This window comes from Borostomias antarcticus (assembly GCF_949987555.1).
Source record: "Borostomias antarcticus genome assembly, chromosome: 13".
NCBI lineage: Eukaryota > Metazoa > Chordata > Actinopteri > Stomiiformes > Stomiidae > Borostomias > Borostomias antarcticus.
The window spans coordinates 7,659,500-7,680,169 of NC_140246.1; the positions used below are offsets into that span (position 1 = coordinate 7,659,500).

Genomic DNA, 20,670 nt, shown 5'->3' on the forward strand with positions numbered 1-20,670 from the left:
CAGTTTCAGCAATGGAGGCTTTGAACACCGACCACTCATATTCGATGTCCGCAACCTCCACAGGGATGCCTGAGAAGCCCCGCAGGCGGTGGCAGTTGAATTCTCTCCGGACAGGCTCTTCCTCCAGACGTTCCCAGTTCACCCTCACTACACACTTGGGTTTTCCAGGTCTGTCCAGAGGCTTCCCCCGCCATCGAAACCAGCTCACCACCAGATGTCTTCATTCAGCATGTACAGTATAATAGAGAGAGACGATACTCAGAGCCAATAATAATAAAACTGTCTTTATTCAACATGCACGTTGGAGAGAGACGATACTCAGAGCCAATGCAAAATCTCTGGCGAGTATTCAGACAATATTTATGCAGCAGAACAGAATCAACGTCATCGCAGGGGCAACTTTTTAGACTGTGTGTACAGCAGGGTGGGGAGTTAAAGATACAGCAAAATACACATAACAGTGGGTACAGTTCATCAAGGCCCCATATTTCTCAGGACTTGCTGTGAATGGTGCATTGAGCCACAGATAGAAAACACCTAATTAAAAGAATAAAACATGACTGACCGACTTATTTTCAACATAAAAACTCCTACACCCCCTAGATACAAGGTGCACATGAAGCGTGACTCCAAGCCTGGGGAGACCCTAGAGAAACACCTCTTCCATGGCACTCCTGCAGACAACATCCAAGACATCTGCCACAACAACTTCGACCACCGCATCTCTGGGGGCGACGGCACATTCGGCCATGGCACGTACTTTGCCCGCGAAGCCTCCTACTCCAACTTCTATGCTGAGTACGACGACGACGAGGTCCAGCACATGTTCCTGGCCAAGGTGCTGGTGGGGAAGATGTGCCTTGGAAAGTCCAAGTACCGCCGCCCGCCACCCGTCGGCAAGGAGGACTGCAATCTGTACGACACCTGTGTTGACAAGCTGCTAGACCCCTCTGTCTTTGTAGTCTTTGACAGATGCCAGTGTTACCCATACTACCTCATCAAGTATAGAGACCTGCCAACGTTGGTATATATTGTATAGTGAGAGAGAGGGAGGATCCAGGTTCGGGTGGTGGGAGTCTGGAACCATTGTTCACTGGTACATTTTCATTCCATTTCAGCTTCACACTTTTTGTTAACCCAGTTTAAAGGCTATGGAGCCAAATTTAGTTTTTGCCAAGATCACAGATGTGAGACGAAGACATTATGACCAATTTTCAAATGCAGTCCCAAGGTTATAAAGTATACTGCACAGTCATAAGTCATGTTCTTTAAATGTTAAATTGTTTAAAAGAATGTGTTTCTTCTTGTTGGTAAATATATAGGTTTTATAAAGCATATCCGTGTTTCATCTGTGTAAATAAGACCACATGAGTCTAATGAACATACAATAAATAATGTATTCATTTACATCCATATTTCTGAAACCCACAAAGGTACAATAGACTATGAATGGAATGTGATCTACCAAAAACAGTGCAACTTCCTTAAAGGTAGGCTACTGGCACACACATAATCATACTGATTATACAGTGTGTGCAATGTGTTTGCCGTTGAGGTGTGTGGAACAATAAGATTTGTGCAGGTGGTACAGGGGGTATAGAGTTGGGGGGGGGTCGTGAGGGGACACGAGCCTTGTTAATGAGTCTGATGAAGTTATGGGGCCATGTGGTCATGTCCCGATGGACCGCAGTCTCCTGCCAGAGGGGAGTGGGTCAAAGGGACCGTGTCTGAGATGAGAGGGGTCTGCGGCCTGTTTTAGGGTCCTGGAGGCATGCAGGTCCTGTAGGGATGGCAGTCTACAGCCGATCACCCTCTCAGCAGAGTGGATGATGCACTGCAGTCTGCCCTTGTCTTTGTCTGAGAACCAGATGGTGATGGAGGAGGTGAGGATGGACTATGATGAAGGTGTAGAAGAGTTAACAACAACAACAACAAAAAATGCAGCACTCTACTATAAAAAGTGACAGCTCATTTGAATTAAAGCTACAGAGAAACAACCCAACCGGAACAGGACTTAAACAGAGGGGTATAGAGGCATGCTAGAATGCTTAATTCAAGTGGTATTTTCAGCAAAAATATTCAAAGACATGTTTCGGGGACCCCAGAGACCTGGATCAGATCATATATGGAATGTATGTCGATGGTCTTGATTGTGTAGCCTAACTGCTCCTGTAGATTGGCAGAGAATAGTGTACCCCTGGAGCATTGCATGACAGAGGACACTTAATAACAAGACATGACAATACAAAAGAGTCTTTAAAAAGCCATTGTGTTACCTGCTGTGTAAAGGAATGTTAACAAGCTGTCCAACCAGAGCTGGAGTGAAATGGACAGCCACAGTTAGCCAAGCGCAAAGAGGGACAGCAAAGACAGACTTTACACTTTGCTGTCAACTTTCCCACGTGTGAGAACACACTGAGGCTCTCTTTGTTCTTAACAGTTCAGACAGAGGTGAGACTGCAGACCCCTGGTCACCCATTAAGTTGACGCAGGCATGGTATGTCCTCGTCTTTGCCATGTTTTGCTCAAGCGTTTGCTGATCTTTTTGGGCTTGCTCTGCTCTGCCTGGCCTTGCTGTGCTTATTGTTTGTCTTTCTGCAAACTATATGTTTTATATCCTTTGTGTCCGGCAGCAGATGAAAACTATTGTCTTTTGCTTATTCTGACACATTTACGGCAACATTTATTAATGTGCACTGTCTCCGTTAAATAAATAAAATAGACCCACAAAAAATAAGTATGTGTAAGAGCAGAGAGAAAAGCACAGTAGTAGACTGAAACTAGCTACTGTTCTGTCTGTCTTGAGAATGTCTCATTCATCATGAATTCATTTCATCCCCGCATTATTTATTCTTTTATTTGGTCACATATTAGTCTGGCCATTTGTTAGCACAGACTTTTTCTTTTGTAACTGATGAAAACAGCCCCCTGTCATCTCTACAGCTGCCTCCACAAAACACAGGAGGCTCCTACCCATGCTTGATTCTTGTGTCATGCTGTGCGTGCACGCACGCACACACACACACACACACACACACACACACACACACACACACACACACACAGTACAGTGCAGCATGACTTTGAGCCTAAACTGCCTTAATGAATTTATTGTTGAAGCTGGGAAGACTGCTGGCTTTGTTCCACTCTTGTGCAAGATGGGAGAGAGTAACCGTGGTTACTGTGTTGCTTTGCAAGAGCCAATGGGGGTTCGGGATTGGGGGGCGGGGGACAAGCGGGTTAGTTCAGGAGAGTGGGCTGCGCACAAGGGAGCGAAGCCTACACTGCACGCCCTGCTGCTCCGTGCAATTGGTCTCACCAGGATTTATTGGATAAAAGGGACAATCAATAAGTGGGTATAAGAAGGTAACATTGCTTGACTTTCAGTAGGAATAAGGAGTGCGAAAGCATTGATGTTGGCTGTTGAAAAGTATTTTGTATTTCATTTACACTTCCGATAGTGGTTGGTTCGCTGAATCACTGGATGCCGTTGGTGTCCGCTTGCGCTCCAAAGATGTGTGTGTGTGTGTGTGTGTGCGTGTGTGTGTGTGTGTGCGTGCGTGCGTGTCAGCACATCTGAGGCATGGATGGAACTAAGGCGAGCGGAAAGGGGGATGGGGTGAAGGAGAAGAAAGAGGAGGATGTGGTACACCTGAGGAGAACCATTGGCCTTCTTCCCGCTATCTCCTTCATCATCGGCACGGTGATTGGCAGCGGCATCTTCATCGCGCCCAAAGGTGTGCTCATGAACAGCGGCAGTGTGGGGCTATCACTGCTGGTGTGGGGGCTGTGTGGAGTTCTCTCCACATTTGGTAAGAAAAAACAACTTCCATCAACTTTCATTATTTCACTGTATGATAGAAGAAGAAACAAGCTAGGTCAGTCAAAGAGAAAGTTTATGTTTTCACTGTAATGCAGTGAATGCACTGCTCTGACTTCAATTGTTGAATGGAAGCGAGGTCTTTGTTTGGCCCATAACTGAACAGCATACACTTACCCAAGTCATGTGTTCAGACTGGGGTCACAACAATCCTCTGAAACATTTAATCCTTGGTTGACAGCCTGCAGTTGACCGCTTGTTGGAAGTGCATTATAGCATATGTTGCTTCCCAGGCTATAACCAATTACAGTTAGGTCCATAAATATTTCGGACACCATTTTCATCATTTTGGCTCTGTACATCACCACAAAGGATTTGAAATGAAACATTCAGTATGCATGTTTTAAGTGCAGACTTTACGTTTTGAGGGTATTTACATCCAAATCAGGTAAATGGACTGCACTTATATAGCACTTTTATGCAAAGCGCTTTACAATCGCCTCTCATTCAACCATTCACACACACATTCACACACCAATGGCGGCAGCTGCCATGCAAGGTGCTAGCCTGCTCATTGGGAGCAATGGGTTCAGTGTTTTGCCCAAGGACACTTCGACATGTGGACAGGAGGAGGTGGAATTCGAACGACCAACCCTACGATCATTGGACGACCCGCTCTACCACTGAGCCACAGCCGCCTGCTGTGAACGGTGTAGGAATTACAACAAATTGTATATGTGGTAACCCCCTTTTTAAGGGACCAAACATAATTGGACAAATCCTGCAAATCCTTTGTAGTCAATGACAGCCTGAAGTCTAGAACCCATAGACATCACCAGACGCTGGGTTCCATCCCTGGTGATGCTCCTGCAGGCCTCTACTGCAAGTGTCTTCAGTTCCTGCTTGTGTTTTGGGCAGTTTCCCTTCAGTTTTGTCTTCAGCAAGTGAAATGCATGCTCAATTGGATTCAGGTCAGGTGACTGACTTGGCCATTGCAGAACATTCCATTTCTTTGCTTTGAAAAACTCTTTGGTTGCTTTCACAGTATGTTTCAGGTCATTGTCCATCTGCACTGTGAAGCGCGGTCCAATGAGTTTTGAAGCATTTGGCTGAATATGAGCAGATAATATTGTCCTAAACACTTCAGAATTCATCCTGCTGCTTTTGTCAGCATTCACATCATCAATAAACACAAAAGAACCAGTTCCATTGGCAGCCATACAGGCTCACACCATAACGCTACCACCATCACGCTTCACTGATGAGGTGGTGCTTTGGATCATGAGCAATTTCTTCCCTTCCCCATACTCTTCTCTTCCCATCATTCTGGTACCAGTGGATCTTTGTCTCAATTTTCCATAGGATGTTGTTTCAGAACTGTACAGGCTTTTTTTTTTTAAATGTGTTTTGTCAAACTCTAATCTGGTCTTCTTGTTTTTGAGGCTCACTAATCATTTACATCTTGTGGTGAACCTTCTGTATTTACTCTGGTGAAGTCTTCTCTTGATTGTTGACTTTGACACAGATACGCTTCCTCCTGGGGAGTGTTCTTCCTCCTGGGGAGTGTTCTTCCTCCTGGGGAGTGTTCTTGATCTTCCTCCTGGGGAGTGTTCTTGATCTGGCCGACTGTTGTAAAAGAGTCATTCTTCACCAGGGAAATAATTCTTCTGTCATCCACCACAGTTGTTTTCCATGGTCTTCCTGGTCTTTTGGTGTTGCTGAGCTCACCAGTGCGTTCTTTCTTTAAAAAAATGATTTGAGTGATTTGGCCACATTTAATGTTTTTGCTATATCTCTGGTGGGTTTGTTTTGATTTTTCAGCCTAATGATGGCTTGCCTCTGATATTGACAGCTCTTTGGATTTCATATTGAGAGTTGACAGCAACAGATTCCAAATGCAAGTACCACACTTGAAATGAACTCTAGACATTGTATCTGCTTCTTGTAAATTAAATAATGAGAGAATAACACACACTTGGCCATTGTCGCTGAGCGGCCAATTGTCCAGTACTTTTGGTTCCTTAATAAGGAGGGGGGGGGGGGGGGGGGGGGGGGGGGGGTTAGACAATTGTTTTTCATTCCTACACCATTCACCTGATTTGGATGTGAATACCCTCAAATTAAAGCTGAATGTCTGCACATAAAGCACATCTTGATTGTTTCATTTCAAATCCATTGTGGTGATGTACAGAGCCAAAATGGTGAAAATGTGTCCAAATATTTATGGAGTGAACTGTATATTGCAATGGCATGCATACATCTGGAATATACTGTAGAACTAATGTATTGAATTCATAAATTTGCTTTAAATACTATAGTAACTATAAATATATTTTTTGTCTAGAGATCACATTCTTGTCCATTCTTTGTCTCAGGGGCCCTTTGCTATGCTGAGCTGGGGACCAGTTTTACCAAGTCAGGAGGCCACTACACCTATCTGCTGGAGACCTTGGGGCCCTTAATCGCCTTCCTACGACTCTGGGCTGAGTTCTTATTCATCCGGTCGGTCACCAGCACCTGTGCCTCTTTATATGGTTTTCCTGAGGTCTATTGTCGGTTCTCTGAAAGACGCACAGTGTGCCACAGATTCACAGACACTGTCTTCTGTCCGTACCATCAGCTGGAGACTGACGCTGGCACCTGTTGTTGCAGGCCGGCGGTGGCGTCCTATGTGTCCCTGGCCTTCGGACGCTACGTGGTGGAGCCGTTCTTCGCCCCCTGTGCCGCGCCTGAGGTGTTGATCAAGCTAGTCAGCATCCTTGGCGTGAGTGAGTGTCTCATTTCAATCTTCCCCTACATGGAAAAACATTTAGTGTAGTGTCTCGCGCTTTGGATCGTGCCATGTCTTCCGTGTGTTGCTTTGATGAGGATGTGCAGTAAAAGTCTGTGCGTCTCCACAGCATTCGTAGTGGCGGTCAACTGCTGGAGTGTGACGCTGGCAACTCGTACCCAGATCACCTTGACCATCACCAAGATGTTTGCACTGGTGCTCATCATAGTTCCTGGGGTCATGGCATTAGCTAGAGGTAAATTTGTGTATATTCTTGGAAGTTCAAGAAATGTTTCAGGTAGTCCGGTTAACAGATTTAATGTTTTCTTAGCTGTAAAGTAACCAGATGTGTATCGCTCTCCTACCCCTTCCCAGGACAGACGGAGAACTTTGAGAACGGCTTTGAGGTTGACGCATTAACATTAGATAAGCTGCCGCTGGCGTTCTATTCTGGCCTGTATGCCTATGGAGGCTGGTAAGCAGAACCTGCGCATTATGCAACATTGCTGTCCATTATGAGCCATAGACTTAGTGTACGATTTCTCTCTCTCTCTCTCTCTCTCTCTCTTTGCAGGTTCTATTTGAATTTTGTCACGGAGGAGGTCATCAACCCAAATAGGTATTTCACAACTGAATTTCGACTTCTCATATTACGGTAGAATACTAACTAACGATTGTTTTGATCATATACGTTCGTGCCAGGAACATTCCATTGGCAATCATCTGCTCCATGGTGACGGTGACTGTGGGCTACGTGCTGGTGAACGTGGCCTACTACACGATGATGACCGCAGAGGAGCTGCTGGTGTCCGACGCTGTGGCTATGGTCAGTACTGTGGTGATGGTCAGACCTAAGAAAAGGACACAAAACGTGACAGCCTGCGACCTCAAGATCCTAACCATTATTCTTCCTGATCTTGATCCCTGCAGACGTTTGCCAACCGTGCCCTTCGGGGCTTCTCCTCTGTCATTCCTGTGCTTGTGGCTGTGTCCTGTCTAGGGGCACTCAACGGGGGCTTCTTCGGATCACCCAGGTAGTGGTGCCCTCTCTTTTCAGAAGCTAACAGCTTGTTTTATTCAATACCTGGAGTTATATTTCTGTCTGTCTGTCTGTCTGTTTGAAGGATGCTGTTTGTGGGCGCCAGAGAGGGCCACTGGCCAGCGCTGTTCTCCATGATCCACATCCGTAGACGGACGCCCCTGCCTGCAGTGCTGCTTTTGGTACAGCACTTTCCTTCTGTTGATACGACCGTACAGTAAAATGCAATTAGTTGAAGGGTTGAGATCGTTTGTGTTCTCCCTGCGCCTCTGTCTACACAGTATCCGTTGGTCATCGTGATGGTGGTCAGGGGAGAGATCTTCCAGCTCATCAACTTCGCCTCTTTCTCCCGTTGGTTCTTCATCGCCTTGGCAACCATGGGGATGCTCATCCATCGCTACCGCTTCCCTCTCCATCCCAGACCCTTCAAGGTGGCTGTGACTCACTGCAGCTAATGTCTCTTTCTCTCCACTTTGGTCCTTTGAAGTTTCCTCTTGAATAGTGGTCCAATTTTACTGATTCAATGCTCAAAATAATACATTATTATCTATATTACATACAATATATATATATATATATATATATATATATAGAGAGAGAGAGAGAGAGAGAGAGATAGATCTCTAAATATAGTGTCTCTCTGCAGGTACCCCTGGCCATTGCGGTGACCTTCACAGTGGTGTGCTTCTTCATCGTGGGATTGTCCCTGTACTCAGACCCCTGGAACACGGGAGGCAGCTGTGCTCTCACCCTGTCAGGGGTTCCTGTCTATTACCTGACCATCCACCGCTCACGCCTGCCCCCCACATGGAGACGCACCTTCAGTGAGTCACCAGACACCACCACTATATCTACTGTATCTGGCTGCTGTGATACCACCATACGACGAGAGAGGTGCTTGATTGTGATCATAAGGCTTGTTGAGAGTCCCTGACTGACAGTAATGTCTGCATTCTAGACTATTGCAGTGTGCAGCTCCAGATCCTGTTGGAGGTGGCTCAGCAGGAGGTCCAGACGTACTGAAGACCCTGTGGGTTCCTCCGTCTGTTCTGACGCCTGCTGCTTCTGTGCTCCACGATCATCAGGAGATACTGTAACCATGGCGTGTGGCTTCACTTTAATCAGGTTGTCCCCTGCCACTTTTTGCCCATTTTCATGATGCAATAGAAGCAAGTTTAAACATTTAGGTTTTTGTCATTTGCAGGTTATTCTGCTCATAATACACCACCTCTACAGTATATGTATTTTTGTCACAACATATGCTGTAGTAGATGGCAATTATCGGTACCCTATTGTCACTGACCCAAACGCATTTAGAAAGTTAAATCAAGCACAACTGGGGTTGGACACAGCTGGCGTTAGACAATTTCATATTCACATTCCTTAACAGCCAAGCACAACTGTGTATAATAGTTTCTTAAAATCAGTAATCAGTTAGCTGCTGTAGCTAGACACAGCAGCTATCAGGTCACCTCTTCACCAACCGCTTGGCTGAATGTATTACAGTATATCACCCCAAACTATTTGTAAATGGTTGGTTCTAAATATCACATTTTGTCTGTATATAACATAGATATGTAAAGTGGTAGAGTACATGAATGTATGGTCCCATGTAATACATGAATGTCTCTTTCATTACCTGGACCTGAGCTGTGGATCCTGGATGTCCTCTGAGGTTCCCCCACAAATCATGGGATTTTTAAAGGAAAATTAAATAACGAGACAAACCATTTGTATATATTTTTGTATCCCTTTATTCAAGTTGCTCAGATGCAAAAGATGAATAAAAGTCACGTGATATCAGATGCAACTGCTGATTTATTGGCATACATCGGTGTGTTAAACGTACTGTATTGCAATGTGGCCAGGCGTGTGTAATTGTATTAAGGTCTGATAACTACAGTAAAACTAATGGAGGTTGAGAAATCCCCATACTAAATTACATTTTAAAACAAAAACATTGAGGAACCAGGAACACCCGCACACTGTATTTACTTGCTCAGTATAATTTATTGCTGCAACGTTTCGGTTAAGGACCTTCTTCAGGCATATCATGCTCCTGATTCCTGAAAGGAAATCTCTACCCCACCTACGCACCTGTCACTAAGATTTGACTCAAGTGTGCAAGACTTTTGAAGACCTACAAACATTAACAAAGACCCACCAACAGGCTGTATCAGCACATACCCAAATAAGAAAAAGGCACTTCCTCTGAAAGGTAGACAACTTGAAATGCCAGTCCAACATTAATATTTGCTACAGTACAAGATAACACAACTGTCAAATTATGATACGTTTCCACATTATTTATAGCCAACAATCCCAGTCTGATACTGAACAACTTTGTCCCAAGTCGTCTTATTTATACATGCAAGCATCATGTATGCATTATTGATCAGAATGTCAACCAGGTGTTACATTATTTATATCAGAATTGATAAGGTGCAGTATCCTCTTACAAGAGTAGAAATGTAACTGTTCAGTTTGTTTTCCATTTGTGATTTGTTTGAACAACTGATGGGACTTATTTTCTGTGTATATTGGCAACGAATAGCTTGTAAGAAGCTGTACTCTATAATGGGTTGATGAACATGTTTCCAGGTGTTTCTGGGTTAGTAACTGTATTACTTTCCCATACTGTACCATCTGTATATGCAGTCACTTCCAAGTCATCCATTCAAATGGAAACTTCCGTGAGGAGATCCTGATCTTGTGAGCTCACATTCCGTTTCTCTCCGCAGATCAGTCTGGCCATAGAAACCCGTTTGTGCTAGATCAGAAAATTATCTAGACAGTCAGTGTCCTATGAGGCAGCTACGGCCGTTGTTTAGGTGAAAAGTGATATGGTTCATTGATGTGATTGGTTGAAGCTAGCACTTAAGTGCCTGCCTTTCTCCAAACAGTTTCCAACTGAGGTCCCAGGTGGTTGTGTGGAACAAACCATCTGGCGCGTCAGGTGAGTGAGGAGAGGCATACGGATCTTTAATTCCAGCATGGTAGTGTCTTACTGGGTGATCGGATATTCAATTTTATTCATTTACATATTCAGCTACAAATGTGCAAATCAAACATAAGACAAAATATTCACATACGCATCTCTATTTTTCTAAAGGTTCCTTCACAACTATGGTAGACACCAGTGAAATATAATCAAACTATTGTGTTAGGAGAAATTTGTAGATAGAACAGCAACAGAAATGTAGGTGATAGTTAATGAGACAACAATGAAGACAAAGAGGAAATCAAAGTCTACACAGAAAAACCCACGGTCAAAGACGGGAAGGAAGGAAGGAAGGAAGGGGATATGTGAGCAGCTTGGGTAATGACTTGGACTAACAGTCCTTATCCCACAACGACCTTGAGAAGGACCAGGGCCGGCTACTTGAATTCGGGGATGAGCTGGGACCAGCTGATGTTCCCCATGCCCAGGTCGTCATCCTCCAGGCCAGAGAAGCTAATGTCCACCAGGATCTTGGTCAGGCTGTCGTTCATGGTGTCCAGGACCAGGCCCTCGGTCAGGGAGCGGTTGGCCTGGGCCGCCGCCGCCCCCCCCACCTGCAGCTCCCTGGAGCAGCCCCCCGGGGGCCGTTGGGGGGAGTCGGCGGGCGCCGGCGTCCTGGGGCACGAGCGGCCTGACGTCAGCAGCTCGCGGGGGGAACTGAAGAGGGGCAGGTCCTTGAACGGCGTGCTGCTGAAACTGAAGGGCGTGTAGTCGTGGCGCTGCGGGGTGAGGTTGGAGCCGCCGGGGGTACGGATGGGGCTGAAGTCCAGCACGCCCTGACTCTCCTTCCCCAGAGGGGTCACCCTCCAGGGCTCTGGCGCCACCGCCGAAGGGGGCTTGCTGGGCGTGGAGGAGGCCGGGTGGCTGCTCTTGATGGGGGTTTTGAAGGAGTATTCCCGGCAGGGACTGTCTGGATCGGGCCGCTGGTCCAGCTCGGCGTCACGGGTGTCCTGGAAGGCCGAGGCGTCGGAGGCCAGGCCCGAGTCGAAGAAGGTGCTGTCAGAGAAGAGGAGCACAGGCTCCTCGTTGGAAGGGAGGACCAGGCGCTGTTTGCGGCGCGAGCTGCTGACCTCTCGCCTGGCGTTGGGCAGGGCGTTCCCGGGCGTCTCTGCACTCAGGGACACGCGGACCTGCTCCTCCTTCACCGGCGCGATGGCGGCGCCGGGGTCCGCGACCTGCAAAAATGGAGCATTCGCGCGGTGTCAAAACAGTGTATGCACACACACACACACACACACACACACACACACACACACACACACACACACACACACACACACACAAAGTATTTCCATGTACCTTGGGAGCAATACGGACTCTCTTCCCCCCTCCTGTGGACCTGCTTTTCTGCAGGAGGGCGGGCAGGGAGAGCTGGGCGGAGGATGACAGGTAGAGGGAGGGGGTGATGGGCAGCTGGATGGGCACCAGGTAGGAGTCGGTACGAGGAAGAAGGGGCTTCATCTTTCTCTCTGAGACGAAGGAAACGGGGTGAGAACAAGGTCACTCTGAATTTCTACATTTCTACAATGTTGCAATCTTCCAGCTGCACCCCCCCCACACACACACCCCCAGCTCATGGTCACTCAAGTCTCACTCACCAGGGGCACCCGCTGGTTTCTTGATCTGAGGACCGATTCTCTTCTGTTGCTGCAAAGACAAATGGTTTCGATGTTAATATCTTATTGAGTATTTTCTCCGAACGTGCTCCTTTTCTCCTTTCATACACATGAGCATGAGTTAGACGTTTGTAAGGGCACAGGGTACTCGGTCAAGTCTGGTGATGTGTCTGGCTGCACTTCACACCATCTGCTCCTGAAACAAAATGGCTACTTGAGCTATAAAAGGCTGGATGGGGGGGCTGAATATTGTCTCTGACTGCCATGCCCTGTCCTTCCTGGCTCTGTGTGCTCTGAAGGCTGTTACAGAGGGGGGAAAGAAAGCTAAAACAGTCTTACTTGTTGGTCACAGACCTGCAGGGTCTGAGAGGAGGGGGATGAGGAAGGGTCGCCACCAGGCTGTGGGGTGGGGAGATGAGAAGGATGAGGAAGAGAGTAAAGTTATCATGAAGAAAGAATCTGAATTATATATATTTCACAGATTCCAATCCAGACATATGTGCCTTTTTCCGATACTGTGCTCCGTGGAAGGCTTTGTCGAGTAGCGATTGTGCCAAATGTAAGAAATGTTCTCTGAAACCATGTCCACCTTGTAGACTTGGTCCAGAGTCAGACATCTGTTGGCCTCTGGCCGGATGGTCCAGTAGGAAATCTTGCCGTCTGGGGTCGTCTCACGGATGAACATGTCATGGAGGGAGAGGTTGTGGCGGATGGAATTCTGGTAGAACAGAACAGGAAGTCTATATGAATGACACTCCTCTAACACCAATGTGTCATGTGTGACTTGTTTTTGGGTGTAAATGCTATGTGAATATATGAAAAATACAACCACACCTACTTCGGCCAATCTATTTCATCAAAATGATATTGATTAACAATATGATATCCCCTTTGTTTACCTTCCAGCCTGGCTTGGCTACATGTCTGAAGTAGGGGAAGTGGTCCTCGATCCAGGTGTAGATCTCTTTCAGGGTCATCCTCTGATTCCTCTTACTGTTGATGGCAAACTGAATCATGGCCATGTAGGAGTAGGGGGGTCTCTCTGACAGAGGGTCCTTCATGACAACGCCCTCTGCCTCCACTTGCCCACTCTGCAGCTGTGGGAGAACACAAACAAACAAGCAGGAGAGAAAACTACATCAACTAAATTGTAATACATGTGAAGTGAATATTGGTATTTATCCAAGACTAATAAGAGAGTGATGGGGAGAAGTATAGTTCACTTTTTTTTTTTTTTACACATCTATGCAAGTTATAGGGTCCGGACTTGCTTTCAGCACTCTTTTGCAGTAGCCCATCACACTTGAGTGCCATACTTGTGGGACAAGTCAAGATAAAAAACACAATGTTGACAGGACACACTGAAATGTGTATGACAACAGCAGACCACCGGTGAACCTGTTTTGAGAACCAGTGACGACACATGCACGGTGTGACAGTCACAACTAGGGTATGTCAAGAGCAGAGCAGGGACAAACCTGGAGAGGCTGAGCGCTTGCGTCAAGGTTCTCTTTATTGGACGTTTTCTTAGCAGCATCGGGGCTGAGGCCGTCCGTGCTCATCCTGCCCAGCCATTGGATGTTAGTCAGGCTGTCATCGAGTGGACTGCAATCGAGATCCCGATTTACTGAAAAACAGTAAAGGTTAATCAACATTAATCAACACTGTGAAATGTCAAGCCCCAGATGGCTATTTTGTCAGTGAGTTGACTCACACAAAAACAATGGTTATGCATAGCAGAATAATGAGGTGAACAACATGAAAACCAAATCTTACGTACATGGTTTAATTGTAGTCAGAGTCTTAGTATCCAGGAGAGGGTCAATTGCTGTGGTTTCCTGTGTCTGTGTGTCAGGGAGACCCATATTACTCCTACCAGAGCAGACACCTCCCGCAAAGCTAGGTTGACAAAATGACTCTGGCCCATTCTGTAGACTGCCACTGCCACTCAGTAGGATGAACTTGTTTGGTCCATGTTGGCCACTTTCCTTTCCCTTTGCAGTGAGCGCTCCGATGACACTCTGGAGGTGTGCGGTTTTGGGGATGACAACCACCTGGGTGTCAGGCATGGTAGGATGGTCCATGATACGGACGCCATCAGGAGAGCACTGGGCACCTGAGGCGTGGGATGGTTTGCTGCTTTTCAGTCCATCAGGCTCATCGTGCGGGGGATCATTATGCTGGAAAGGCAACTTCCTCCTCTTGAGGATCAGGGGCCTCCTTGGACTCTGTCTCATTATCTTGAAATCTCAGAGACGGACCCTCTGTGATCAGTTGCTGTCTATTTTATAGAAATGACATGTCGGTAAGGTTAGTCTTCTAACAAAATTTCTCCAGTGGCAGCCAAGACAATATTTACACTTAGCGAGGTATTTATGAATAAAAACCTCCCTAATTATTCCCAAGCATGCTACCTGAAATAATGGGCTGCAAGAAGAAACGTTAATGTAACCGTAGTTGATGCAAAATCGTTCCAATGTTCTTTTGATGACCAAAATGAACGTGTACTAACGTTTATCCTAGCTAGCTAACGTTAGCTAACGTAACCAGGTAACTTAAAACCAACGACAGAGTTAGCTAGCTACATACATACTCTCATTGAAACTGTGTTTAACTTAACGTTAAGCATGAAGCTTAGAGACCGTGAGAAACTAACGTTGGCTAGCTTGCTACACTTATAAACGAACCATTCATTAGCTAGCTAGTTTGCTTGTTGCCGATTTATATAAGCTGAATTGTTAATTTAGCTAACGTTAGCAGGAAAATAATATCTTTCAAATTTCAGCTTCGTTCTGACGCAGTCTTCTAGAACACATTGCCGTTGGTAAATTGTGCGGAACTTGTCTTCAAATACACAGGAAGCATTCTAATAGCCTAGCTGTAATGTAGACAAGCTAACTTGTGCTCTTCTTGGTTAGTGAAACTAGCTAGCTGGGTTAGCCGGATTGCTAACATGGCTAGCTAGCTTAGCTAAATGTGACATTAAGTAACCGTAACAAATTTTGAATCCAACCTTCATATTACGATGATGGAAGTTCTGACAACATAGGCAGTGAGCTTCGGCTGCAGGTTAGCTGCGGCGTGCGCCTCAGTAAACACTAGTGCTAACACGATTAAGAAAGCAGAGAAAGTATAAGGCATATCACAATCGTTTCTCTTCTGCTGGGCTGCTGGATTTTGAATTTTGGCGCAGTAAGAGTTATTCCGGTCACGTGTTCGTGTCATGTCCAACTAGTGTTGCCTGAGGGGGTGGGGCTTTTCAATTTGCGCCAATAGAATTATTCAGAATTGAACAACCCGCCCACCAGAGGGATCTCGGAATACTTGTATCACTATGGCGGACTTATTTGAAAACAATCAACGATTTACCATTCACAACAGGGAAATATGATTACCTAGGTCGAGGACAACAACTTGGCACACTTCATTTTCTTTAGGGTAACAGTTACGGTGTTTGCACAGTATGTAAGTTCATTTTTCTTAAGTGTAAAGTAGCCTCCTCTTGCTAACCCAGCGAATTGCTCTCTCCATTTTGTAGTTCGTGTTTTCAAGATTCAAGATCTGTTTTGTTGGCCTACACGTTTTGTTACATATACGCAAACGCTGTTGCATACAACATAGGACAGTGCAAAGACACGACAAAGACATGTTGCTCTCTGACCACTAAGGTCTTTGTAATGAATTAGAATGTGTCTTACTGCAATGGTGGCTAGCTAGTAGTATGCACCACCAAGTAGCTATTTGATTGTAGTTAAACAACTTTACCTCTTCATTTCAACAGATCGAATGTTATGATATCGGATGCCCAGAAAATCGCGAAAGAAATCATTGCTGGACACACAGAAGCAGCCCCTGTTGTTTTTGGAGCCACCACTTGATGGAGCCAGACACCACAATGTGCCCCAAGTACGAGGAGCCCTCTATCCCAAATCATTTGTGACAGAGGAGCGCGGACAGACCAACAATACAGCCTCCACTTCTTGGGTATTTTCCCCCCACTGTTTGAAAATCATGTGGAAAAAATCTAGGAGCTTACATCTCAAATATGATAATATGGTAATGCATGTAAGGTAACAAATAACCGCCCACTTTTTCATCTAATTTCAGGTGAGTCCACAGTTTGATCAAGTCCAGCTCCGCGCAGCCCCAGTAAGGCAAGGGAGGAGGTTCCAAACGACAAGCATTTCCGACAGGAGCAGTCAACTTTCCAGGAAAACTCGAGTTTGCAAGTACCCTTCCTTATCCTTTGAAAATAAGACTGTAGCCCAGTCAAACCAACAAAAGAATGCACATGCAAAGAGGGCTGCAGATACCGTTGCTGGCAGAGGGGTTCAGACGTCGCACCCAGTCCAAAGGGCGGTACCAGACAATGAGATGCCCAAAAGGCGACCCTCTCTCAGGAAAAGGACAGATGAAGGGACAAGGTTGTCAAGCTTGTCTGAGGTGACACCTGAAGGTGCAGCCACCTCTAGGAGTAGTTTTGAGCACTGCAGAACTCCCGCCTTCCATACCGCTGTTAGGCACAACAAGATCCGAGGATGCTCCACTGTGACACCTGGCTCAGCAAACCGCCGCACCCCTGACATGCCCAGCGCCTTCACCCTACCTGATGTAGAGACTCCAGACCCTACCCCCTCCTCTACTTCCTCTCTGTGCCTCCTCTTACCTGCTTCCCAGCCGTCAACTCCGCACAGACAGACCCCTGACACTTTGGTGGTGGACACCCCAGAGAGGGACTATGGGTTAAAGGTCACATGGAGAAGGAGGAAAGGACTTATGAAGCTGCTGAGGGATCGAGGTCAGCTTTCCAGCTCAGAAGCCCAAATCATTATCTAAAGTTGACCATTTAGCTCTGTCATTACTTTTATCAAACTGTCAATGTTGATGTATCATCTTGTCATGTTCTGCAATCACCATTGATACAATGCATCATGAATAACTGCCTTTGAAATAAATGGCTCACGACAAGTGCAGCCATTCTGCCTACCTGCAGAATACAGCATAACTAACTACAAAAACCCTGTTGCCTGCTCTTATCCCACCCATTCATAGAGATGTATGTCTATGCGTACATTCAGGTTTGTACAAAGTGTGTCTGTCACCTTTGTTTTGTCAGTGTGTGTGCATTATAGATCAGAACTTTTATGGAAGGACTTGTCATTGACGGTTCTTGAAATAAAATTAAATGCATTTGCGTGAGGATTGGGAATAGGTATGTTATTAAATGTGTTGACTTTGAAACGGCCCTCCTTCTAGTTTTTAATTAATTTAATTTTCATGAATGGCACATATGATATGGAGTTCTGCCCTTCCTGGGGTAACCCCGTATAATCTTGGCCAATCGCCTTTCTCCTAAGAAGCCCAACGTCCAATCGCATAGCCTGTTGTAAACATGTGCCGTAACCAAGGCTCGGGTACAATTCTTTTCCAAGCGTGTGAGCGAGTTGCCTGTAGCGGGAGGCCATCAGCTGGCGGACCCATAGCAACCGCGGATAAACATGAGTTACTACAGCATAAGGTAATCAAAACATATAAATACATGGCTCTTTGTGTGCCTTTTATGCATTTGTTTTGTCACTGGCTGATGAAAAGCCGTCTCGTGCGCTGTAGAGTGAAATTCCAGTCGCTCAGAACTTTTTTTTCCTCTTACATTGTGCTCGGACCGAGCGGAGAGGCTTGTTCTAGCGAACCAGCTAACGATGCGCTAGCTGCAGAGATGGAACGCACACTTTCTTAAGATCAGGCATTACCGTCAGGGAAATCACTGATATGTTTTCATCCCGCGTGGAACACTAAACGTTTTAACTGAGCATACCATCTATGTGAATTCGTAAATTAACAGTTGGCTAGTTAGCTGGTTAAATGCCCACGACAGTCGTGGTTTTTGCAGCCAAAATGATCAAGTTATAACGGTATCTAACTGTTAGCTAGCACTAGCAAATAGTAGACAGACAGACCGACAGATGTTTTGTGCGCATCTGTCATAATGATAATGATGTGACGCGCGAGCCATCTCAGATCGCCGATCGGCTATTATTGCGTCACAAAGGCAATCAATATGGAAACGTGCCGCTCGATCTCTCCGGTTCCAGTGGCTGACACAGGAGCTCGCACCATTGTGCTCGGTGACTGCTCTGCTCCAGGTACTGTAGTCGATTAGCATTTATACGGGGCCTTTATCAGGGGTGGGGGGCGGGGGCACGTCGATCGTCGCATCATCTCTTGGAAAAACCATCTCCCCAGTCCCGAAGTGACAAGATGAGCTTCAACAAGAGCAGGTGAACAAAACATGTCATAATATTGTAATGTCACAATAGGCTGCGATAGTTTGGAACTGGAACTAAACGCTTGCTACCTTGACCTGTCATATCTGCGGGTGTTGTCGAGACAACCAATACGTACAAAAGCTACTTAATACAGCACGCATAAAAGTCAGGTTTAGCAAGAATCAGAGTGAGGATTCAGAATTGCCTGTTATAGACCCTCCCATTTTATTTTGGAATGTGGAACTTAAGTTCACCACCATCTGTCCGCCCCCACACGATGATGGAATGGGGCGGTGATGGTTGAATGTTCTGACTAGCTCGAGGCTACAGGCAATTCCTTTGTCTGTGTGATTAACTTTTCAAATATTTCCCAGAGTGGCTGTCATGCTCCCCGAAATATACTGAAGTCTGTGGAGACCAGTACCACATAGTTTTACCATAGTTGGCAACATGAGCGTCATACTGTAAGTTAGCATACTTTTCACCGCAGAGGTATGAGAGTTAAGACAGATGTTTTCTCATGTTGGAGCATGCCCTTCCCTGCCTCTGCAACATTTCCACAGCTTACAGGACAGGGCCTTGCCTCTGCTGTCTTTTTGATGTCTTGCTGGGTCATGAGAAAGCTGGGTGTTGCCCAGAGGTGATGTGTGTGTGTGTGTGTGTGTGTGTGTGTGTTTGTGTGTGTGTGTGTGTGTGTGTGCGCGCGCGCGTGCGCATGTGTGTGTGTGTGTGCTGGAGATGAAAATCAGAGTGGACCAGCTCCCACCCTTTCCTGTTCCTCCACTGTAACTGGGGTTGTGATTATTTATCTGCTCTCACTCCACCCATGTAGCTCCAAGGACCTTTCCGATGGGTATAAGGTGACACAGCATCCGCCGGTTGTTACCATGTAATAAACACGTGCTGACAGAAAAAAGGCAAATTTTGTCTGTCGGTAGTAACACTGGTAAGATTGCTTGTCTTAATAGAGACAATGCAGAAGGAGCTAGAGACCGTGTCTTGTCATTTCCAGACGGTCCGGTTGAATTGAATTGAAACCTTTATTTATTCAGGGAAGACAATTGAGAGCAAGCTCTCTTTTTCAATGTCGCCCTGATTACAAAAAACATTCAAAATAGGAACATGATACGACAAAACAACATAAAATCAAGTACAAAGGCATAAGATCCAGAATAAAAACAAGACTGCAAGAAACAGTCCACATGGAGCACACCTTCTAATATAACCTTGAACCTCTCCAGCGAGACGAAGAAAAGACAAGCGTGAGGAATGGACAGGTGTGGACAGATCACACCGGCCTTGTTCCTCCGTGTCCAGACACGGGTTCAGCATGGTAGACTGCAGCACAGCAGCACAACTGCAGCCTCCCCAGAGAAGATACATGGGAGGAAGTTGCCACTGATTGTGAGCTGCCTGTATGATGTGGTAAACCAAGCTCTTAGTTTCAACCTTCTCCAGTACCGAACCTCCTCTCTCTCTCTCTCTCTCTCTCTCTCTCCCCCTCTCTCTCTCTCTCTCTCTCTCTCTCTCTCTCTCTCTCTCTCTCTCCGAGTATTGTAACCGCTGCACACATCTCCTTCCTGTGTACTCTCCCTTTCTCTCCCACTCTCTCTTTCTTTCTCTCTCTCTCTGTCTGTCTCTCTCTCTCACTCACTCTTCTCACTCTCCTTTTCTCTCTCTCTTTTCTCTCTCTCTCATGTACTGCTTGCAGAGGACTCTCTCCCGTCTCCCTGTAGCCGTTTTCATGCCGATGCGGTGATTCAGTTGGAAGGGTAGGCAACACCAGCTTCACATGACTATGAGTCTGTTCTGAGAACCTCCCCAGGTTTACTCTGGAGGAGAATAAACAGTTCAGCAAAACAAGAAAGGGCACAAAAACCAGGTCAGAGTGATTCGAGTCATCAGTCATCGAGGCAGCATTGTGCCTCTGGGCCTTGGCAGAATTCACCGAACATCTTAGAATCCCTCACGTCCGAGCTGATGAAAAGAGTATGATTTTGTTTTCCCCATTGCCTTACATGTTGTTTTTTTCAGACTCACAGTTCCTCCTGGTATGCTCCGTGGTTGCAATAAACTACGCTTGGTTTGAACATGACAGGCCGACTACTAGGCTGAGGCCGTATGCAAGACTTGTGGTTAAGCAGTGCTTTCCAGCAGA

At 46.1% G+C, this 20,670-nt stretch overlaps 3 protein-coding genes across 3 annotated transcripts; 2 read left to right on the top strand and 1 right to left on the bottom strand.

Annotated features, from left to right (window-relative positions):
- Nucleotides 1-3,583: 3,583 nt before the first annotated feature.
- Nucleotides 3,584-8,671, top strand: LOC311316794 (cystine/glutamate transporter; the record flags this gene model as incomplete). Its single annotated transcript, XM_084447728.1, has 12 exons — nt 3,584-3,812; nt 6,196-6,322; nt 6,473-6,588; nt 6,721-6,846; nt 6,966-7,065; nt 7,165-7,209; nt 7,293-7,416; nt 7,521-7,624; nt 7,715-7,811; nt 7,911-8,060; nt 8,276-8,453; nt 8,588-8,671. The coding sequence occupies 12 exons, from the start codon at nt 3,584-3,586 to the stop codon at nt 8,650-8,652; spliced, it is 1,461 nt and encodes a 486-aa protein (XP_084303854.1). The 3' UTR covers nt 8,653-8,671.
- A 2,336-nt stretch (nt 8,672-11,007) lies between these two features.
- Nucleotides 11,008-15,388, bottom strand: foxm1 (forkhead box M1; the record flags this gene model as incomplete). Its single annotated transcript, XM_084447797.1, has 9 exons — nt 15,260-15,388; nt 14,027-14,527; nt 13,725-13,873; nt 13,146-13,343; nt 12,836-12,964; nt 12,586-12,645; nt 12,229-12,277; nt 11,897-12,099; nt 11,008-11,805 (listed from the first exon to the last, which is right to left on the bottom strand). Exons 2-9 carry the CDS (start codon nt 14,481-14,483, stop codon nt 11,008-11,010), a joined length of 2,043 nt encoding a protein of 680 aa, XP_084303923.1. The 5' UTR covers nt 14,484-14,527; nt 15,260-15,388.
- Nucleotides 15,389-16,047: 659 nt separating this feature from the next.
- Nucleotides 16,048-17,082, top strand: rhno1 (RAD9-HUS1-RAD1 interacting nuclear orphan 1; the record flags this gene model as incomplete). The annotated part of the gene is made up of 2 exons (XM_084447729.1): nt 16,048-16,246; nt 16,811-17,082. 2 exons carry the CDS (start codon nt 16,048-16,050, stop codon nt 17,080-17,082), a joined length of 471 nt encoding a protein of 156 aa, XP_084303855.1.
- Nucleotides 17,083-20,670: the final 3,588 nt, after the last annotated feature.